The sequence below is a fragment of the Mirounga leonina genome, unplaced genomic scaffold, assembly GCF_011800145.1.
Source record: "Mirounga leonina isolate KUSES-001 unplaced genomic scaffold, KU_Mleo_1.0 Mir_165, whole genome shotgun sequence".
NCBI lineage: Eukaryota > Metazoa > Chordata > Mammalia > Carnivora > Phocidae > Mirounga > Mirounga leonina.
This window is the reverse complement of record NW_023270415.1, coordinates 62,849,618-62,872,472: the sequence shown is the minus strand read 5'-3', so window position 1 is coordinate 62,872,472 and position 22,855 is coordinate 62,849,618. Positions and strand designations below refer to the sequence as shown.

Sequence of the window (22,855 nt, the reverse complement as noted above, 5' to 3'; positions counted from 1 at the left end):
TGTTCATCACAGACTACTGTGCCTTTTAAAGTTTCTTGGCAAACAATGATCCTTTAAAAAAAATTTTTTTTAACTCTATCTTCATGACTTAAACATAGTAATTGAATGCTGATACACCCAGCACTGTTTTTTGTTTTGTTTGTTTTGTTTTGCTAAAATAAACATTTCTCTTGGGTTAGCCCAGTAATCTCTAAACATTTTTGGTTGTTTATTCCATTAATTAAAAAAGAAAAGAGTGCATATATCTAATGTGTGTGTATTTATAAGTATATATTAACACATAGTGTGGTCTTGGGTGGTGTTTTTTAAATCTGTGCTGACGATCTTTGTCTTTTCATTGGTGTATTTAATGTCATTCACATTTAAAATAATTACATAGTTTATATAGTTGGATTAATAGCTACCATATTCATCATAAAATTATACAAGGAAGGATAAAGATGAAATAAATTATTTGTTAATGTCCTGAAGTTTGTGATCCCTTCCTACTATTTAATATCTTAAAGCCCAATATAAACTTTGTTCAAGGTTCATGAGTAATAAGCATTTGTCAATTTGTATTTCAAATGAATAATTTCTTTCTTTCTTTTTTTTTTTAAAGATTTTTTATTTATTTATTTGAGAGAGAGAGAGAATGAGAGACAGAGAGCACGAGAGGGAAGAGGGCAGAGGGGGAAGCAGACCCCCCGCTGAGCAGGGACCCTGATGTGGGACTCGATCCCGGGACTTCAGGATCATGACCTGAGCCGAAGGCAGTCGCTTAACCAACTGAGCCACCCAGGCGCCCAATAATTTCTTTCTTTCTTCTCCAATCTGATTAGGGGCTAATAAAATGTCCTATATATTATGCAATATTCTAAGTACTTTTTATGCATTAACTAACTTGATCTTAACAACAACTATATGACATAGGCAGTATGATTATGATGAAGAAACTGAAACATGGAAAAGTTAAGGTAAAGGTCACACAGCTTGTAAGTGTCAGCATTTGGATTCAAACCTAAGAACTTGGCTCTATTTGTTACCTCATAGACTTGCACTGTCCAGGATAGTAGGTACTAGACATTTAAATAGCCATTTAAATAGTGGCTATTTAAATTTAAATTAAATTAAAAAAATAAAAATTTAGTTTCTCAGTGTCATGAGGTACATTTGAAAAGTTTAATAACTTTATCTAGGTGGTGGCTACCATGTTGGACAGCGCCACTCTAGAACATTTTCATCATCAGTCCTGTTGGACAGCACTGACTCAAGCAACTGGTCATCATGCTTCTGTCTCGTGCTCTGGCTTTGGTAGAGCTCATGCTATGAAACAAGCATTGGCTTAGCTCTTTTTCATTTGTTTGCATGTGCTTGCAGGATTGGTATTGTCTTCAACCCGGTGTGTTCTGTAGAAATCTTTGAAAGACCATTGTCTACTTCGTGGTGTTTGGTTTAGTTAAAACAGGTAACATAACCCATAAGTCCATTTAACTGGACACAATAAACTGCAATATGTCAAAATAGAGGAATGAGTGAAGATGACACCGTCCCCAGTCCCTTGATGCTATGAAATACCTCACAATATTGTCTGACGCAGGATTCAGGAGATGATCTCAATGTCCATTTATATGTAGATAGATAAATGTAAGTAGGGGCTCTAGTACAGTCTTCTATCTCTTGTATGCTCTTTGGAGTACACAAGCCCTCGACTTGGAAGGTCCCTATTCTAGATCTTTGACCTTACACTTTTGAGCTGTTTCTCCCTCTTCGGTGCCTTGATCTTTTATCATCATTCCTCTGTCTTCCTCTTTGCAAAGGAATAAGCAAAACCTAGGCTTGAAACTGGCAAGACTGTTGCTCAGCAGGGGAACTAAAATCTTAACGGGACACAGATGTTCTCTATGTGGAATACAGGGCCAGAAGGAGACAATACATGGAAGGAGGGAAATAAGAGTTCTTCAAAGTGGCTTTCTTTGATTCTCTTAAGAAAGGTCTTGGTTGCTGCTTTGACAAGATAAAAATCCTTGATGTCTTTTGCAAACACATTTTCTGCTTTTAGTGCCATGTTTTTTGTTTGATTGACTATTTCACAAGAACTTTTTCCCTCGGTGCAATCATAAAAAATAATTATGACATTTTAACCGAATTTATCTTATACTGTGATAGAATCTGATATTTCTTTGTGTACATGTGAGACAACAAAATAGGGGTAAGTGTAATTTAAATTGCACTTGCAAAAACTTGCAAATACTTTTCATAAAGTTGTACATATAGTGTTTTAAAGCAAAAGATGGCAGGAAACGAGTAAACTTCATTACCTCTCAAGATTACACTGTGCTTCTCAGTAGGAGCACATTGGGGCCATTGGGGTATTTTGTGTAGGACTGTCCCACATGTTACTGGACATCTGACACTCTGGTCCCAGCACACTAACCAGGCCCAGTCACTGGAACAATCAAACTCCTGGCCTATCTTCAGTGCTCCCCTGGGAGTGGGTACTACCCAGGTTGAGAATTCTTGGGCTGTTTGCTCCAGACTCTCATTACTGTCTCTCAGCTAATAAGAGAGAAGATCATTATAAATCTCTAATTAAAATTACATGAAAATCCCCATTCAAGACAAAACAAAGCCTTATTGTTTCTAATCACAGCTCCTCATTAAGCATCTCCCATGAGCCTGGCATAGTGCTACATATCACATGTGCATTTTCTTGTTTCAACTCATTGCACCATGTGAAATGAGTGGCAGTATCCTTTTTTTTACAGATGAGGAAACTCTTAAGTGCATTGTATGATTAAAATTTATCATCCACTATTTTGTAGGTACATTCTGTCTGCTAGGCACTGAGATAAATTCATGAACAAGAGAGACACAATTTTTGCCCTCATTGAGCTTGCATTTAGTTTATACAGCTAAGTAAGTGGAAGCAACAAAATTTTAACCCAGATCTGTCATTTCTAGAACTGCCTCTTATTTCTGCCACCGCCTCTACCCAAATTATCTTCTTAAAGAAGAATTTAGTCAGCCAAGCTAATCCTAGTTGACGAGCTCTAAATATATTGACAGACATCCAGCATGATGCGATACACTTTATGGTCTTTCTCCTCCTAGGGGTTGCTGGAGTGCATGTGGATAGCTGTCTCCAGAGTAGGACTGTGGGCAGCCTGCTTGGCTGTAGATAAGTAAGAGCCCACCTATTCCTGTCTGGAATGCTTTCCCCTTTTCTACAGAGTTTTTGCTGCCTAAGGAAGTTGTATCTGTTGAGACTCCACTAAAATACTTCCTCTGATACTTGGATTTTTCAAGTTCTAATCAACCAACCTCTATCTGTCCGTCCTTCCATCCCTCCCTTCTTTCTTTTCTTTCACTCATGCATACAGTATTTTTGAATGCTCATTATTTTTTCATATTCTAGGACTATGATAATAGAATCAACAAGACAGTCCCTGTCCTCAAAGTTCACACCACTCAGAATTACTTCTTTCACTCCTTTCTCATTGCATGAGTAACTCATAGAGTGCTCATATAGTTTTTTAGGTTCAGTCATATCCTTCAATGCTTTTACTGTGATGGTATTTAGTTGGAACATTGATTAAGGTAACACTGATGTGCATTCAGTTAAGCAACATTCTTAATTTGATTGGTGTTACAATTAGAAGTTTGCATGCCAGGGTATAGATTGATGTGCAGAATTTTGTACAAAGGAGAATTGCATAAAGTATATTATTTCATTCATACTTTCAAACATTGAGAACTAAACACTAGAGGACTTTCTTTTTCAACAGGAATATCTAGTTGCCTAATACCAGATATTCTATGTAACATGCACATGTTAGATATTAAGAATATAGTAGGAAAGAGGAAAGGACTCAGCAAATTGGGTGTGTTGAAAAATTCGAAAATTTTATTTCTCAAGATAAACTTTTACTCCAAAAACGTGTTACTTGGGTGTGTGAAGTCCTTCCTGTTTAATTATGACTCACTGAGGGCGGAGGTCATGTCATTATCCTGTTTATGATGCTTATTGTCCCTTAACTATCTAATGCCACTGCAAGTCACTCTTGGCACTAACCATGGGCTATTTTTATTGAATTGAATATGAAAGTAGAAGGTGTTTTTATCAGCCAGAGAGTCAGTAATACTGTGGAGAGATCATGGTTCTGGAAAACAGGAAACCTGAGTTTTATGTCCCAACGTCTTCGTGTCCCTTGTGATGGCCTCAAAGAAATCACCCAACCTCACTGGGGTCAGTTTCCTTGAAAAACGAGAAGACTCGTTAAGACTGTCTCAAAGTTTCCTGCCTGCTACCAATCTCCTGTGATTGTTCCATTACCATTATACAGTAAATACCTAGAGAAGGTCACATGGGTGTAAGAAAATCTAGCTTATAGAGTCCTTATTTCAGCTTTTAAATATGGATAGCCTTGATTGGTTTTATTTGAATTTTCTAGAGTGAACTTACATTTCAGCCTCAGACCATCTGCGTATGCTCAGCCTATGCATGAGACGTCATGTAGTTAGGTATGTGAACATGAAAGTTTTCAGTTGACAGTAAACAGTTTTCTCTTTTCTTAGCTCTTTGGACAGATCCAGCATTTCCCCAGGACCAGCTCACAGTGATGTTCATCAGCTGCTATGATGGGCTCTTAGAACTTTTACAGAATCTACAATCATCAAGCTCCCACCAACTCAGTAGATATCACTGGATGTATGTAAGTCCCCTGCCTTCGAGGTGACTAGGTTCTAGTAATAGAGTTAAAATGAATATGTAAGGTACTTGAACTTGAAGTCTAAACAAACTATTGAGATACTTTAAGACAGACCATGAAGCGCATGGGGGAAGCCTTGCCAAATTCTCTGCTCCAGTTACAGATAAACACTATAAAAATTTCCTCGTATAGATTTTTAATTGCCTGCATCCTGAAACTCCTGGGCCCTGCCTGTAATCCTACACCAGAGATTGTCCTTGAAACCCCATGTCCAGAAAGTTCATCTGAGAAAACAATGCCTGGATGGACTCTGTGGCCTAAATGTTAATTTGTGCATATCAAACAAGAAAAATTTGGGAGGAGGCAGTAAGACTTCCATAAAACTCATTCAATGTAGAGTACTGTCTTTTGCTTTGAGAATAAGTATGTCTATCCTAGTAGCGTGGTGTTTAAAACATCCTTTTATGAAATGATGATGGCAGTGGTAAACGGTTTGTTGTGTGGGTGGTTGATTGTTGCTATGATTGTCATTTTCATGTTCCTACTTGGCAAGGTCAAAGTTGATCATCCTTGAATTCCTCAAGAATAACAAACATTGCCATCTCTGTGGACATAGATTGTGTCTTCATGAAGCTTATCTTCTGCTCTTTCACCCTATGGGAAGAAGTCAAGTCAGCAATACTCTGCTCATTTTATGGTTAAGCAAACAGGCTTGGAACCATGTGTTCTACATTTTCTATTAATGCAATACAGGCTTTTCCTGGCATTGATTAAAAATCTGCTCTCCAGACACCTCTGTACACAGTAATTATATGTGTGGGGTTATTCTATATGAGGTCACCAGACCTCACGTTTTCCTTACACCTTGCAAATGTGGAACCAAGTCTTTCATGCGGTAGGGGAGCCATCATCTTCAATACCGTGGTTTTAATTAGTAATGGTAAGTTTTTGTAGCTGAAAAAGAGAGATGCCGATTCTCCTGGCTAAAGCTTCTAACATCTTTTGAATATCTTGCTTTGAGGGGACACTTACACATCAGGTTTTGATTCTCATGCAGTTGTTTTCCATTCTGAGAGGAGCCAACTATTATCCTAAAAGGTCAGTATTTGGCTTCCATGCTTAATCAAACAATCGAGCTTCATGGCAATTCTTCTATTAAATACAAGAGTTTTTTGTTAAACGCAGATGTCTTTCTGCTGCATCTTAGGCAGTTGCCTGGTGATTCAGAAGACTTAACACAAGAGCTGTCTACTTCACTTCTTTTTCCACTAATTACTGCAGGGGCTCTGGCTGAGGCATACCTTAGCATATCTATGGAGGAAAAAACCGTGAATATTAAGTAGAGCACCAAAAGGAGTTCAGGAGGAAAAGAACCCTTTAAGTGCCTCTACCCAGTTGCCCTAATGACTTTTTTTTTCATTGAGGTATAATTACCATATGGTGTTATATTAGTTTCAGGCGCACAATGTAATGATTCAACAATTCTATACATTTCTCAGTGTTCATCACAATAAGTGCACTGTTGATCCCCTTTACCTATTTGTTACTGCATACACTTTGGAGTCCATGAGGCTGCCTTTAAATTTTGTCTGTCTTGTATAGAAACTATGATTTGAAGTAAGCTGTTTAACCTCTTCATTTGCAAATAAAATAGCTAACATCTATTGGCCCTGGATGAGGACCCCAGATTGCGTTAAGTTTGCAGCAGAACTTCTCTTAATTCTCCCACCCATGAAGGAGTGTAGCAAACACTTGTTTAGGTGCTCATCCCATAATACTCATTCTCCCCTCCCTTGCTCCTAGAATCCTGATTTTGTGTGGGTGACAATGCGTCTCCTACGTATTTGCTTTTCAAGCTTCACTTGTAGCTCAAGTGACCATATATGACAAGGTTCTGGCCATGGAAAACATAAGCAGAAATCTGCTGGTTCTGCCTTAGTTTTATGGATCAAAGAGAACCTTGTGGCTTGTCCCCTCTTCTCTTTCTGCCCTAAATACTGACATGATGTCTGGAACTGTAGCAGCTAGCTGTGCTTCCCAAGAAAGGGCTGAAAGCATCATAGATGCCAGCCCTGACATTGTAGAAATGCTAAACCAACATCTGCAGTCTCCGTTTTTCAGGCTTCCCGTTATGTGGAAGAATAGACCCTTATTTGTTTAAGCCACTTTTATCAGATATTTCTTTACTTGCAGTTGAAATACATTCCTACCTGCTACAAAGTATTATTATCTTCAATCTCCAGATAAGGAAACTAAGGCCCAGGGATGTTAAATAATATATCTGATTTACACAGCTAGTCTCTGATGGAAGTAGATTCAGACCCCACAAGGCAGACTTACAGCCTGAGCTCTTAACTACTTGTGGTTTTTGGAGGAAGGACATGAAATTACTTACATAAAGCATTTTAGCTTAACATGGTGCCTGGCTTGTAGTACATGCTCATTAAAATCTTAAGACCTTTCCCACAATTACAGCTATTGCTTAACAGTGTGACTCTTGGGTTTTGATTCTCATGAAGCTATTTTCCATTCTGAGAGGAGTCAACTTTTATCCTAAAAGGTTGGTATTCAGTTTCCATGCTTAATTGAACAATCCAGCTTCATGGATGTAATAGGTGCTCAGAGAGTTTTTGAATAAGTGAATGAATAATTCCCTTAGAGAAATTTTCCTAAGCAACACTCTTAGGAGGTTACTATATGCCTCTTTGGTAATGAAACGAATTTTTTTTTTAAGTATTAGTATAGTACGAAGTTTCACTAAAGTTCTAGAAATGAGTCTGCCTTGGTTCAGATCTAGCCTCATCACTAATGGATAAACTGTGTGATATTAGGCAAGTAACTTAACCTCTCTGTGCCTTAGTTGCTTCATCTATAAGATGGGGACAGTAATAATCCAAACTGCCTCATAGTAATGTTATTAGAATTAATTGGAATAATAAATTTAAAAGTTTTTAAAACGTTTGGCATATGCACTCAACAGGTGTTAGCTTTTACAATGATAACATTTTTATTAATTCACATGTACCCTACTAAAAGTGGTTCCAGTTAGTTAAGCCATGTTGAAAACAAGATTGTCATGGAGTAGATGCAGCAATTCATATGTGGATTCATAGTGACTTACCCACATTAAAATATTGTAGGGTCAGAATAAAAACGGGGGTCTCAGCTTGGTAGCCAGTGCCTACATGCTTGATTTCCTTCATAACTATAAATTCACTTTAGTCTTGGTGTTTCCCTTTTAAAACTAAAAAGAAAAAAACATTGTATACTTTTAATGACAAATTATAAAACGTTCCCACTTGCTTCACTTTTCCTGCTTCTGTTTTCAGATTTGCATGTAAGTTTATTTGAGAGGAATCAAGTCAAATTGATCAGGAAAAAATAGCATCTCTCTACCTTACTAGCAATTATTATTACAACTTAAAAATCAAAGTCAGCAAAGACAACAAAAACTAGCAATTATAATGTTAGCTTATGGAATTCTATTTTTTAAAAGGGGCTAAAACTTCTGGAAAGGTGTCAAGAGATTGGCATACCTATTCTCCAGTGAAACAACCATAACTAGTGAAAGTGGTTTTAAAAAAACAACCCAACTATTTAAAGTCTCTGGAAATTGTCCTAAGAGTGTACAGCAAATGGAGAAATATTTATTCAGCAAAATCTACTAAATATGTAAGATCAGTGAGAATCAGTGGCACTTGAATCATCACCCTCTCCCTCCCTATCTCTCCTTGCTAGCTGAGCTTGATAGAAGCTCCACTCTAGGCCAAAAAGAGCTGCCATTCCCCTCAGTTCCCAATCAAGGGATACAGTATTTTACCAGGAGCAACAGGCCAACATTTCTAATCATGTACAACTTCAAGTTACAGAGACTGAGTTCTCAGTGAGTGCATCAATGAGGTTGGATACTCCTCTCCTCCATCCAGTCCCCACTCATAGGGTGAAGGCTTTACTCCAAGCATGGAAGTCTGAGAATAATGGGTTGCTAATTATCCTCACCCCAGCTAACCCATAGGGGAAGATTCCATGCCAGGAGAGCCAAACTGAGAAGGACAGAGGCTACTACCCCTCCCCACGTCTCTGCTTATAAAGCAGAGGTGTCACTCCAAGAGAAGCAGACCCCTGTCACTGTCCAGCACATGAATCAGTGGCTCAGAGATTTTGCCCAGGGGGTGTGATGCAGCCAGTAAGAACAGAGAGGTCTGAAGCTCACCCCTAAATGAACTGACTTTATTTGAAACAGAATGAGGGGAAGTTCAAACCTAAGGGCATTCTCTAAAACAATGAAGATTTGGTAGAAAGAAATTAAGAGGGGCTGGTAGTTCTGAGCATCAAGCTAAACCATAGGCCAGCTAGTTTACTAGAAAGAATCAGGAAAACACATAGCTTCTAAGAGCCCCCCCGATGTGAGAAAGGTTTCAAAGACTGGCCCCAAACTACCCCTGCCTGCATTTAATTAGATCAAACCAAGGAGCAATTTATGGAGAAGAGAAAAGGAAGAGAAAAATCACATGCAATTAATGGAGTCTAATAGCTGAGTGTGATACAAAAGAGATAGACAACTAAATAGAGAAGTCAGGGAATGAGAAGTTCAAAGAAACCCCTGTTAAAACCACTGTCATTCCAGGATGACTGGTGTATACTGAGGCTTCATACTGTCAGATGCAGGAGAAGGGAATTACATTTCATTAAAATAGTATACCCAGATTACTAAACAAATAAATAAGTGTGCATACTCACACAAAAGCCCAGAAAGGGAGGAGAGAAATCATTGCCCAGAATTGCTGCTATACATTACCTAAAATGTCCCATTAAAAGAAAAAAAAAGACATGGAAAAAAACCAGGAAAATGTGGGGGTGCCTGGGTGGCTCAGTTGGTTAAGCAGCTGCCTTCGGCTCAGGTCATGATCCCAGGGTCCTGAGATCGAGCCCCACGTCGGGCTCCCTGCTCAGCAGAGAGCCTGCTTCTCTCTCTCACTCTGCCGGCCGCTCTGCCTACTTGTACTCTCTCTCTATCTCTCTGTCAAATAAATACATAAAATCTTAAAAAAAAAAAAAGAAACAGGAAAGTGTGACTCATACACAGAAGGAAAACAGGCAACAGAAACTATGAGGGGGGCTAGTTGTCAAATTAGTGGACAAAGACTTCAAAGCAGCTGTTATAAGTATGTTCAAAGAATTAAACCATACTTAAGGAAATAAAGGAAACTATGATGACAATATCTCAACAAACAAAGAATATCAATAAAGAGAAATTGTTTTTAAAATAACCAAATGGAAACTCTGGAGTTAAAAAGTATAACTGAAATGAACAGTTCACTAGAGGAACCAACAAATTTGGAAGAATCAGTGAAGTGGAAGTTAGATTGATAGAGACTTGGCAAACCAAAGGACAGAAAACAAAAAGAATGAAGAAAAATGAACAGAACCTCAGAGAATTGTGGAACACCATTATGCATACCACAATAGACAGGTAATGGGAGTACCAGAAGAAGAAAAGAGAGGCAGAAAGGAACAGAAAGTAATGTGCCCCCCTTCAAAAAAAGGCTGAAAACATTCCAAATTTGATGAAAATCAATTTACACATCTCAAAAACTCAGTGAATTGCAAGCAGGATAAACACAAAGAGATCTACTAAGAGACACATCACAGTAAAAATGTTGAAATATAAAGGCAAAGAGAAAATTTTGAAAACAGCAGGAGAAAAAGGGCTCATCATATATAAATGAATCCTGCTAAGACCAACATTTGACTTCTCAGAAACGATAGAGGAAAGAAGGCAGTGGAATGACATATTTGGAGTGTTGAAGGGAAAAAAACCGCCAACCAAGAATCTTATGTCCTGCAAAGCTATCCTTCACAAATGAAGGCCAAATACAGAAATTTCCAGATAAAACCTGAGAGAATTTGTTGCTAGCAGACCCACCTTACTAAAAATAATAAAGGAGATTCTTTAGGATAAAGGCACATGACTGCAGATGGTAATATGAACCCTTGAGAAAAAACAGTGAGCACTGGGAATGGTAATTACATAATTATAAAAGATAATATAAATGTATATTTCTCTTCCTTTCTGCTCCCTGATTTAAAAATCAATGATATAAAACAGTATGTATGTAATTATACTGTTGGGCCTAAAACATATAGAAGTGTGATATATCTTATGTAACAGCACAATGGAAGCAAGTGGGAACAAAGCTGTATTGAAGTAAGGAAATGGCACCAAATGGTTAAAAGAGAGGTGAGGAGTGGGAGGGGGCATAATGGATGTTAAGGATTTGAGGAAATGCAAAATAGTCCTCTACAGTACCTGTAAATGCTTGTACTCACAATGTTTTAATTGCATGTTTTCCTCTTGTAAACTGGAAAAATTCATAGTTGATTTAATATCTACTTTTGTCCCAAAGGCACACTTATTTTTTGACACTGAAATGGGGCCAGTTGGAATAATTGGTTGCTTGGGCTCTGTGATTGCATCAGACCTTGCTTTTCACCTCAAGGAGAGAAACTACTGGAAATTTACTGACCTCAAACAATTTTTATGCAAAAATGAATCAGAATTTTAAAAAAATCCTTTCATGCATTATGAATTTCACAATTAAAAATCAAGCTTTATCTGTCAAAGTATATTCCTATGATTTGATCCTTGAGATTTATTTAAAATTAAAGGCATTGGTTTGCTATTTTTGGGGTGGTTTTGCTTAGAAACCTTTCAGCAATTCAATTTTTGAGAATTGTATTCTCACAGAGTCAGCTGAATAGTGCTCGTGATATAACTTATTACTTTAGTTTTGTAATTTCCACTTTCAAGGTGACTTGATTTATTTGACTGATACTATTTTATTGACTGATACTATGCTATTGGGATACTAATATTATTTTACATAGGGTGGTATAGAGGAACCTCTCTCTGATAAAATAATATTTAAGTAGTGATCTAAATCAATGGAAGGTGTGATGGTTAATTTTATGTGTCAACTGGATTGGGCCAGTCATTCCAAAGGAAATGGAAGAGTAATTTAGACCCTCTACCACAAGGTCATGATACTAAGTTGTGGGTACATATTTGCAGCATTAGGTTTAATATAAGCATTACTATATGCCCAGTAGTGAGGTAAGTTCTGGGAAAATGAAGATATGAAGATGAATAAGATAGGCTAGTCCCTTGTCATCAAGGAAATGGTCATCTCAAGGGACAGTTTGTTCTGGAAACAAGTAATTTCAATTTAGTGTGGTATTATGTTAGATGGAAGCCCAGGTGCTCTGTGACAAAGAGGAGAGCATCAAGCAGGCAGGGGTGGGCAGGGAGAATGGAAAGGAAAACTTGGTCAGGGGGAGTTTTCAAAGGAGACAACCCAGACTTCAAAAATGGGTGTTTGAGGCAGAAACATATACACTCTCTTTCCTTTTCACATCAGAAATTAATCATTATTGGATAGTAAATAACATTTTAGAATAATTTTAAAGAAATTATGCCAATGATACACATTTCAGTCAGGAATTTCAAATGAAAGGGACAGATATCCAACAAAAACCAACTTAAGCAAAAGAGTGAACTGAGACATCAGGCTTCAGGCACACTCGGATCAAAGATTTCAAATGATGCCATCTCTCTACCCTATGGATCTGCTGGCTTTTGTGTTTTGGCTTCATTTCCTCCTATTGCAGATAAGAACTTATATGTAGCTGAGGTGAAATGGATGTCAGTAGCCCCAGATTCACTAATTCCCAGGTTAGGAATCCCAGGGCAAAAAGGCTTTTCTCTTCCACCATTTATATATACATCTTAAAGAAAATTCTATCTGGCCAGGCTTGCCCATTCCAGACCTTGCTTGGGTCATGTGCTCATCTCTTGACCAATCAATGAGCTGAGGATAGACTGTGATGACTCATCCAGCCTGAGTCACATTCCCACATCTGGTAGAGGAAGTACTGTATAGACCATATTACCAGGGCCACAGGAATTAGCATAGAGTGAGGGAGTTTCTTAATAAAAAAGGAGTTCCTTTACCAGAAGAAGAGGGCAGGCTAAAACAACGGCTACCTGTAGCAGAGACTGCTTATGGTCCCTCAATATCTATTCCTCTCTCTTTAAGTAACCACCCCAATGTTAGATATGTATGTGTCCACCGAGAATAAAGACATATGTCTTAGACTCACTTGCAACCAGGTGTGGCAATTTGATGAAATCTGTCAAATGAGTGTATGTAGGATTGCTGTGTAACAGCTTTGGAAATCTTTCTTTAAAAGTAGTTATGCACCCTTTGCTTCACTTTTCTTGTTAGTTTTTTCCTTCTTCTCTTTTGGAATTAAGATATGATGGCTAGCTCTCTACCTGCCAAATTGGACCAAAAAGAAAGGTCCATGCCATAGAGTCTCTGAGGACTTTGTAAAGCAGAGCTGCCATACCTTTGCTGAACTGCCTAGTTCCAAACTTTTAGGTGAAAGAGAAATAATTATCTCCCTTGCTTAAAGCACCATGTTTGATACAAACACATCACAGTCCACTTCAGGGCAATTCAATACTTCCTCTCTAATAACTATGCTTCCTCAAACCTTAATTATGATCTTTTTAAAAAAAGATTTTATTTATTTATTTGTCAGAGAGAGAGAGAGCACAAGCAGGGGGAGTGGCAGGCAGAGGGAGAAGCAGGTCCCTGCTGAGCAAGGAGGCCGACTCAGGACTCTATCCCAGGACCCTGAGATCATGACCTGAGCCGAAGGCAGACACTTAACTGACTGAGCCACCCAGGCTTCCCAACCTTAATTACAATCTTAAGTCTATACAGATAGTGTGATGTAGTTATTCATCTAGTCAACAAATATTTATTGAGACCTACTATGTGCCGGTTCTAGGCACTGGGGAGGCAACAGGGAGTCAAACTGTTCAATAGACTAAGAAGCTTACATTGTAGTTGGAGAAGGAGAAATAAAAGAATAGGTATATAATTTATAAATGGTAAAACATGCTAAGAAAACATGAAGAAGAAGCATGATTAAAGAGATAGAAGGGCTATTGGGATGCTAATATTATTTTACGTAGGGTGGTATAGAGGAACCTCTCTCTGATAAAATAATATTTAAGTAGTGATCTAAATCAATGGAAGGTGTGATGGTTAATTTTATGTGTCAACTGGATTGGGCCAGATGCGCAGATATTTGGTTAAGCATTATGTCCCTGTGTGTGTGTCTGTGGGGGTGTTTCTGGATGAGATTAACATTTGAATCAGTAGACTGAGTAAAGCAGATTGTCCTCCCTAATGTGGGTGGGCCTCATCCAATCTGCTGAAGACCTGAATAAAATATAAGGCTGAGTAAGAAAGAACTCTTTTTGCCTGGTTGTCTTCTAGCTGGGACATCAGTTTTCTCTTGCCTCTGGTCTCAGACTGGAACATACACCATCATCTCTCTTGGGTCTCCAGCTTGCTGACTGCAAATCTTGAACTTGGAATTCATGTGAGCAAATTCCTTAGAGAAAATCTCTTTTTGGCACAGGAAGGAACAGTGGAAAGTCTAGTGAGTTTAGAGCAGTGGTTTTCAAACTTTTTGGTCTCAGGACCCTATTGCATTCCTAAAAATTATTGAGGATCCTTGAGAGCTTTGGTTACATGGATTCTATTTATATTTGACATATTAGAAGTTAAAACAGAAAGTTTAAAAATATTTATTGATTCATTTAAAACTACAATAATAAACCTAGCACATGCTGATATAAATAATAATTTTATGAAAAATAACTATTTTCCAAAAAAAAAAAATAATGAGAAGAGTAACATTGTTTTGCATTTTTGCTAATCTCTTCAATGTCTGGCTTGCTGGAGGACAGCTGGATTCTGCATCCAATCTGTTGTAGTATGTTGTTTTGATTTTAGTGTATGAAGAAAATCTGGGCTCACACAGGTACATGGTTGGAAAATAGAAGTATTTTAATAACCTTTTAGAGATTTGCAGTTATTTTCTTTGATATTATAGTTGACCCTTGAACAACATGGGTTTTAACTTCATGGGTCCATTTATACATGGATTTTTTTTCTAATAACTACAGTATAGCACTGTAAATGCATTTTCTCCTCCTTGTAATTTTCTTTTCTTTAAATTTTTATGTTTTTTTGTTTTGTTTTGTTTTGTTTTGTTTTAGTAAGCTCTACACCCAATGTGGGGCTTGAGATCATGACCTTGAGATCAAGTGTCACATGCTCTTCTGACTGAGCCAGCCAGGCACTCCCTTTTTTTTTTTTTTTTTAAGATTTTATTTATTTATTTGACAGAGAGAGACACAGCGAGAGAGGGAACACAAGCAGGGGGAGTGGGAGAGGAAGAAGCAGGCCCCCCGCCGAGCAGGGAGCCCGATCCGGGGCTCGATCCCAGGACCCTGTGATCATGACCTGAGCCGAAGGCAGACGCTTAACGACTGAGCCACCCAGGTGCCCCCCCCCCTTTTTTTTTTAAGTGTATTTATTTGTTTTAGTAACTCCTTATAATTTCCTTAACAACATTTTCTTTTCTCCAGCTTACTATATTGTAAGAATATAGTATATTGATATAACATAGAAAATATGTATTAATTGACTGTTTATTGGTAAGACTTCTGGTCAACAGTAGGTTATTAGTAGTTAAGTTTTTTGGGAGTCAAAGTTATACACAGGGGTCAGGGCCCCTAACCCATGCATTGTTCAAGGGTTAATTGTACATCAAAACTCAACAAGTGGTAGTCTTTTAGAGGGTAGTTGCAATGTGGAATCTGAAACTATATCAAGAAAGTATTTGTTCCGTGTACCCCTGTGACAAAATAGGCATGAAAACAACATTTTAGTATTAGAATAAAAATAACTGTGGCCTCCAGACCCCTGAAAGAGTGTCAGGAACTACACTTTGAGAACTGTTGCTCTAAGAGCAGAGTAGGTGAGACAAAATGGATGAAGAGGCCATCAGGGAGCACATGTAGGAACTTGTAGCTCATGATGAGCACTTGGAAATTTGTTTTCAGTCAAAGGTGAAGTCCCTGTAAAGTGCTGAGTGGTGAAGTGAGTTGGTGTGACATTTAGAAGACCCATTCTCTGTATATATGGAGAATAGACTTTGGGGGCCCAGTGTGAACAGAGAGGCCAGCTAAGACGCAGGTGCAATATGTGCAGGTGGGATAATGAGAGCTTAGACCGCACAGGTGGTCTGGCTCACCACGTAAACATTTGTGAAACAGTGGAAATGGAAACCTGTCTTTGCCTGAGGTCATTTAGCTACTCTGTTAAGGATGATTCAATGAATTTAAGCTTTGAAAACCTCTATTTTTCTTTGTGGATGCTTCCGATGATCTACAAAAGCTCTCGTCTCAGGGAATCAAAGTAAGAGCATAAAAGAACTGTGGAGAACATTTTCATTAATAATTTTTAAATTATTCTCTAAGGAGCCACAAGATCTCTATGAAAGTAGGATGCCAGTAATTATAGGAATTAAAGGTAACCAGTAGCATGTGCTTCAGCCTCCTCATCTCTGCTTGGGTCTGAGCAATTCCACTTTCAGCTGTTGTATTAATGGAGTCTTTAAAAGCTTTTGTTCAAAGAAAGTGTTCTGTAGCGAAATAACAATTTATGAATAAATCTTGGCACTCTTTGCTGAGTCACGGTGCAGCCTCAGGGTCCTCAACACAGTATTCCACTCACATTCTAATAACAGATCAGAACTGGCCCTTCCCATGAATACTATCCACCATTCCTCATGTAAGCCCAAACTCCATATCTCATCACATAGCCATCAGTTACTTTCAGTGCCTCTCCAACTTTACTGGTTTCTACATCATACCCATCCTGCTTCCATGGCTGGATACAGTCAGCCATGTAGAGATTGTACAATGGTCAAGCTAAGGAAATTTTTACAGATTCTTCAGGGATTGAAAACCCAAATGCCTTCAGAAGACAAGTGGGTAGCAGGCTAAGAGCAGGGCCTAAAGTGGGAAGACAGAAATGTGGATGTTCTGACTGAAGGCATTCAGATTCAAAATTTAGAAAAAATTCTGGCAAACAATGACAAAGCAAAGAAACAAATAACTTCCCACAATGCCTTATGGACTCTGTTTCAGCCCTCTAAAATCTTGAATTGGCTTGACTTGCCCATTTTTCACATGAGGCTTGCTAGTGGAAGGGCTGTGACTTGGGAGGTGGTAGAGATTGGGGACGTAGAGCTTGGATTTTGGAATCAGATTCACCTAGATTGTACCGTGGGACCACCATTGGCGAGATGCATGATCTTGGAAATCACTTCTGTAAGCCTTCATTCACTCAACTATACAGCTCCCCCCGCCCCCCCGCCCCGAGGAAGCTGTTGGCCCAGGGGCCCTGGCACTTTAAGTGCTCAATAAACATAGCTGTTCCTGTTGCTCTTGGATAGGGTCCCACACAGATAACTGGGTTCCCCATCGTCCCGAGATTTGCTGTTGAGAAAATCTGCCACTGAGACTTCTCGTCCCTTTGGTGCAGGTGTGGACACTGACTCTAAGACATCAAAACGAGGAGGACTCGAAAAAGAGCGAGAGCTGAACAAGGAGATGAATCAAGGCATAGTCTGTGGTAGGACGTGAGCCTCCCATGAGCCTGATGTTGTTTCTCAGGAGCAGCTGTTTTGCCTTAAGCATGGGGTCCCCTTTAGGGAATGTTGTTCATGGAAGCTGGTCTTTTCCTCAGGTCTCTCCAGCTCTGTCATGGGCTTCAGCAAAGGCCAGTGGCAGTCAGTTTGTGTGCAGGCCACTCTGCCCCCTGGGAGCACCAATTTACTGAGAGTCAACCGGGACTGCTGAATAGCTGTCAGGAGGAACCATTTTCCGTCAGTTCAAATCTAGAACAGATTTGAACTAAAGCCTTGGAATTAAAAAGCCAGCCTGTCTCTGGCTGAAGAGAGAACGAAGCTTGCAAATGCAATTTTAAGCTTGTTGCTTGGATGGGTTTTATGTTGCAGTATTATACCCTTCTTTAGAGTGTTAAACACTTTATGAATGTCTTGTTGGCTGTTTGGGTACAGTATGGTTTTGATTAAATTATATTCACAATTCTGGGGAAACGTTATGCCTAACACACCCTCACAGTCTGGGTTTGTGGGACTGAAAGGGCCATGCTTTTATAGAGCGCCCACTCTCTCAATTCAGGACATCGGTACTTGCAAAAGAATCACTTTTAATTAAAGAATTTTCAGTGTGCTTGAGGGTGTGAAGTCTGAAGAAAAGATTCCAGCTGTCTGCTTTCCAGGCGTGAGGCTTCATCAGGTCACTTAAATCTCTTGGAACTTCTCTTTCTTCGTCTGTTAAATGAGCATAATAATGTCTCCCACTCAGAGCAGGGCAGTTAGGAAATTTAGAGTGCATCATGGGTGTTACGTCCTTAGCCCAGTGTCTGGGCATTCATTACCGGTGCTCTGAGCACCAGAATCGCCATGCCTTACTCTCTTAATGGCCTTGATCAGCAAAAATAATGAGTCAGATGTGGACATCCTGCATCAGCAATGCATGCATTACGTGTCTTCCATTTGGGAGGAGCGACCTCCAGTCATTTCCTTACCACATGGCGAGTGCTGGGAGGCAAGTGCCACAGAGAATTGAGGATAACATCATCTGCACTTTCTGGGGCTTTCCAAAGAGCAGTGACATTCTGCATTAGAAAAGTGCAAAATAAAATACAACAGCAAAAGAAATCAGTAACTGGTGATCCCAAACAAAGCAGGTGGGTGGAACGTGGGGTAGGAGTCAGCTGCAGTGTGGGCTTAGGTCTCCTGAGAAACTATGAGAATGGAGAAAGAGAAATTTCAGATTCGGGGACAGATAGGTAGAAATGCCAAAGGGCCAGGCACAGTGGCTCCCTCAAGGTTACGGTGGACCAGACTGCCCAATAGGATCACCAGCCCTGGGCTCACCTGACAGAGCCAGAAATGGGCTTTCTGGGTTCATCTGTTCTTCTAGACGCAGCTGCACCTGTGGTGACTTATGAGCAGGTACCCCCCTAACTACTCAGCCCAGCCCCCAAACTGTCCCCTTCCTTCACCTGCTGAAATGTTCCTAATTGCCTTGGGTGTCCACATTTCCTTTATGTGCAGGTGGTTCTTTTTTTTTTAAACTAACCAACCTCTCTCTCTCTCATTAGAATAGATAACATTTCTGGGAGAGGATTTTTCCAGCCATTATGTCCTTTGCTGTGTCAGACTGCTGATTTCCAATGAGACAATGAGTTGAGGGTGGGGGTGAGGACTTGGGGCTCATGAGTTTTGAAAGAGGAGGACATGGTGCTTGGCACACTATCCTGGCAAGTTTTTCAATAAGTACACTCTGAGCACCTGTATCACAATTCCACCTGGCTTACTTATTAAGAATTCAGATTTCTTTTTTTTCCTAAAGATTTTATTTATTTCCTTGAGAGAGAGAGAGAGAGAGGATGAGTGGTGGAAGGGTCAGAGGGATAGGGAAAAGCAGGCTCCCCACTGAGCAGGGAGCCCGACGCAGGGCTCGATCCCAGGACCTGGGGATCACGACCTGAGCCTAAGGCAGACACTTAACCGACTGAGCCACCCAGGCGCCCCAAGAACTCCGATTTCTTTGCCCCACCAATTCAATCTCTAGGGGCAAGATCTGGGCATCTGTGTGTTTAACAAACCCTTAGGGTAATTTTATCACAGTTTTGTTTGAGTCCCTGCCCTGGTGGAAAGTCCCTGGGGGTGAACCACGTGTAATTTTAAGCAGCCAAATATATGATAGATTTGCTTACGTGATTGCTCCTGAAGATGAAATTCATCTACTGTACCCGACCATGTTGCTGGAGCACATCCTGCTGTAGGTCTCTACCACGTGGGGGGTGCGTGCACTAACTGGCGGAGATGGAAAGGTGGGAACAGAGGGAGGATGCCCTTTCTTGTCCCCTCTACACCCACTCCTTATTCTAGATCAACTCCCAGGTAGAAATACACATGCCCTTTGATCCCCATTGTGTTCCTAGACTACCACTGTGAGCATATCTGGATCGTTTTGCTTGGACTTTCAAGGAGGAGAGAAAAGGCATTTAGCAGCCTTTTACAAGATCCTCAGTACATGGCAAAAAGTTCTCCAGTGAGCTTTAACACCATCTGCTCTAACTCAGAAACTCACTCAATCCCTTTCCTGGTATGTGTATTCCTTAAGTTCTGTGGCAAAGCTTTGCTTTGTTTTGTTTTGTTTTGGCAGAGCTGAAGGAAAACTGTAATGGGGGTTATTTTCCATACTTTTACCATAAACTTTTATTTACCCATCAGGAAAGAAAAAAAGCAGTAAATTGAATGTTCTACTCTTAAGAAGAACACATGCCAGGGAGGAAGGAAACTCACAAGGCTCTTAATGACATCATTTACAAAAGAAAGTCCTTAGAAACCTCTAGTGCTGCCAGTCAGACTTGACTGGTTGATGTCTGAAGGAAATTAATTGATTCCTGTTTTTGTATCAAGTGGAAAGGGCATTAGACACAACGAATAATGGCTTTCACCTTAAATGCCTGTCCTCCAATCTTGCAAACACGAACACATACCCTCCCTGAAGAATTTTCTGAGAGAACTAGTTTAACTAAGTGAAGGGGCATCTCTTCGTTTCTGGTTGGAAAGGCAGGATTTTTGTATCTTTAAAAAATATATGTTTTTAGAAAAGTAGTACTATATGAATGCTGAGATTTGAATTGTATAACTGCATACGAAGAGCTTACATGATGACTTTACACATCGTGAGCTTTCTTATCATTTTTACCTCTACTTGTCATGTTCATCAAGTCAAGATCATATCAAAGACTCTGCATCTAATTTTGTAACAGTTGTAAGTGTAATGAGCGTTTACTTTGTCCTGAGCATACCAATGCTTTAGAAGTCTGATCTTGTTAAGAGATCAAAAGAGGAAGGTACTCTAATTTTTATTTTATAGATAGCTAACTGAGACTTGGAGATGTCCAAAGTTAATAAGAACAACAAAAAGCAGTTGAAAATATGTGATAGGAACCCAGACCATCTGATTCCAAAGTCTGTGGAGCTAACACAACCCTAAGCTTGTAGCTGCAGCATTTTGCTATGTGCCCACACAGAAGGATGATTATTAGGGACAAAATATCACTTTATTTCATTTTATAGGGATCAGGTTCAAGAGAGAGAGGATACTAGAGGAAAGAAACAAAAACCCCCAAAATATGTTGGCCCTTGGAAAAAATAGATCAGGACTGCCAGTATCCTAATAACTGTTCTAAATCATTTTGGCTTTGCATTTTAGTTTTGTTCTTTCACTAACTCTGTATGTTCATACGGGCAAGTGTCAGTGTCCTTGACTCTGGGTTTTCTCACCTGGGAAAGATGGAGTTGGATCAAATAACCATTAAATTCATTGAGTTTCTAACATTCTATGAGTATACATGGTGCCTGTTTCAGGAAGCTTGCAGTCTCTAAGCAGGTGTAAAAAACACAAGCAATGCATGTTGTAAAGTAGAAGTTCAAGTGAATAAGTGAAGTATCTCTTTAGGTGGTCTTGGAGTCAGTGCTAAATCAATGATAAAGACTATAAGGAAGGCAGAAGGATAACATAATCCTGGTATCATCAAGGATTTCCCCAAGGGGATAAAACTTAAGCTGGGCTTTTTAAAAGTTCAGACAGTTGGACTTAGAAACATTTATAAGATGAATCCATGCTCTCTGTAATGAGTCAGATACCGTGGGAGTATTGAAGCTGAAGGACAGCCAGGATAGGTAGGCAGGAAGACGGGAGCCCTAGCCCTTGTATTGTCTGGTTTTTCGTTTTGCTGTGTTCCCATTAACACTGCACACACATTGCAGCTCACTTCACGTCACATCAGTGCCTTTCACTTAATGGCACTTTCATGTGGTCTGGAGTTCCTCAATGACACTTCTGGATCACCGTATCTGGCCCAGTGCCAGCACTGACAGTGCACTTAATAGATAATTGGTTGAATGAATGGTTGACATATTTTGGAGATGTTCATTCATTTAAACAACCACCACAACAGCAACTCTATTGGTCCCTTTGGGGGCCAGGCACTCCATGCAAAGATTAAAGTGATACTGACCCTGCTTTCACCCAACTCCATAGTGCCATACAACTGTGTTCATTAATAGCTGAAATGCAAAGTGGGAAGGGAAGAATGTGTCAAGAGAAATGTTGTAATGGAGGCCCTCCCAATTTGGGTGGACCGGAAGGTAGAGTGCAAGTAAATTTTCAACTCAAAAAAACCTAAAGAGAAGAAGACATAGAATGGGCAAATATGGCTCCAGAGAGCTAGGTGATTTTTTTTTTTCCCTATCAGCCCCTCAACTCAAAGTGGATCAGTTTCGTTAGGACTTGGGTGCTGGCTCTTAGATTTCCTTCACTCTGCCAGCATCTTGTCAGTTCAGGAGGCTCAGATCACATCCTGACTTTTGGGTAGCAGTGTATCTAGCCAGCAGAACCGCAAACACAAATGAAAACAACATAAGAAGAGTGTTGGTTCTCATCACAGACAGAACAAGAACTCAGGTGCAAGAGCTGGCCAGAGATTGAGGGGAAGGGAGAGGAGGATGAACGCAGAAACAGCCGGTCTTTTCATTGCCATGTGTCACCTCACAGAGAATGAAGCACGGAAAGTCTAGGTGAGTGGTGGCTCCACTTTAAAATGAACTAGTTAATTTGTTTGACAAACAAGTGGAGTGTCTGTGATGTCCAAGGCAATGTGCCAAGCTCTGAGAGACCCTAGAGTCTCCCCGTTTGTGTAATTAAATCTGAGATAGAAAATGCAAAAGTGTATTAGTTTGTTAGGGCGGCCATTACAAAGTACCACGGACCGGGTGGCTTAAACCACAGAAATTTATTTTCTCACAGTTCTAGAGGCTAATAGCCCAAGATCAAGGTGTCAGCAGTGTTGTTTTTTTCTGAAACCTCTCTCTTTGGCTTGGAAATGGCCCCCTTCTCCTTCTGGCTTCATAGCTTCCTGGGTATTGCCTATGCCCTAATCTCTTCTTGTAAGAATACCAGTCAGATTGGACTAGGGCTTACCCTCATGACCTCATTTTACCTTAGTTATCTCTTTAAAAGTCCTGTTTCTAAACACAGTCACCTTCTGAGGCACTAGGGGTTAGGACTACGAATTTTGAGAAGACACAGTTCAATCTACGAATTTTGAGAAGACACAGTTCAA

At 39.7% G+C, this 22,855-nt stretch overlaps 1 protein-coding gene across 9 annotated transcripts in view; it reads left to right on the top strand.

Annotated features, from left to right (window-relative positions):
• Nucleotides 1–22,855, top strand: part of TAF2 (TATA-box binding protein associated factor 2) — a 234,666-nt gene that overhangs the window by 87,456 nt on the left and 124,355 nt on the right. For all 9 annotated transcript variants that reach the window (XM_035011822.1, XM_035011821.1, XM_035011820.1 and 6 more), the window contains exon 27: nt 4,558–4,694. In XM_035011822.1, the coding sequence (XP_034867713.1) occupies nt 4,558–4,694 (137 nt within the window). The remainder of the gene's footprint in view (nt 1–4,557; nt 4,695–22,855) is intronic.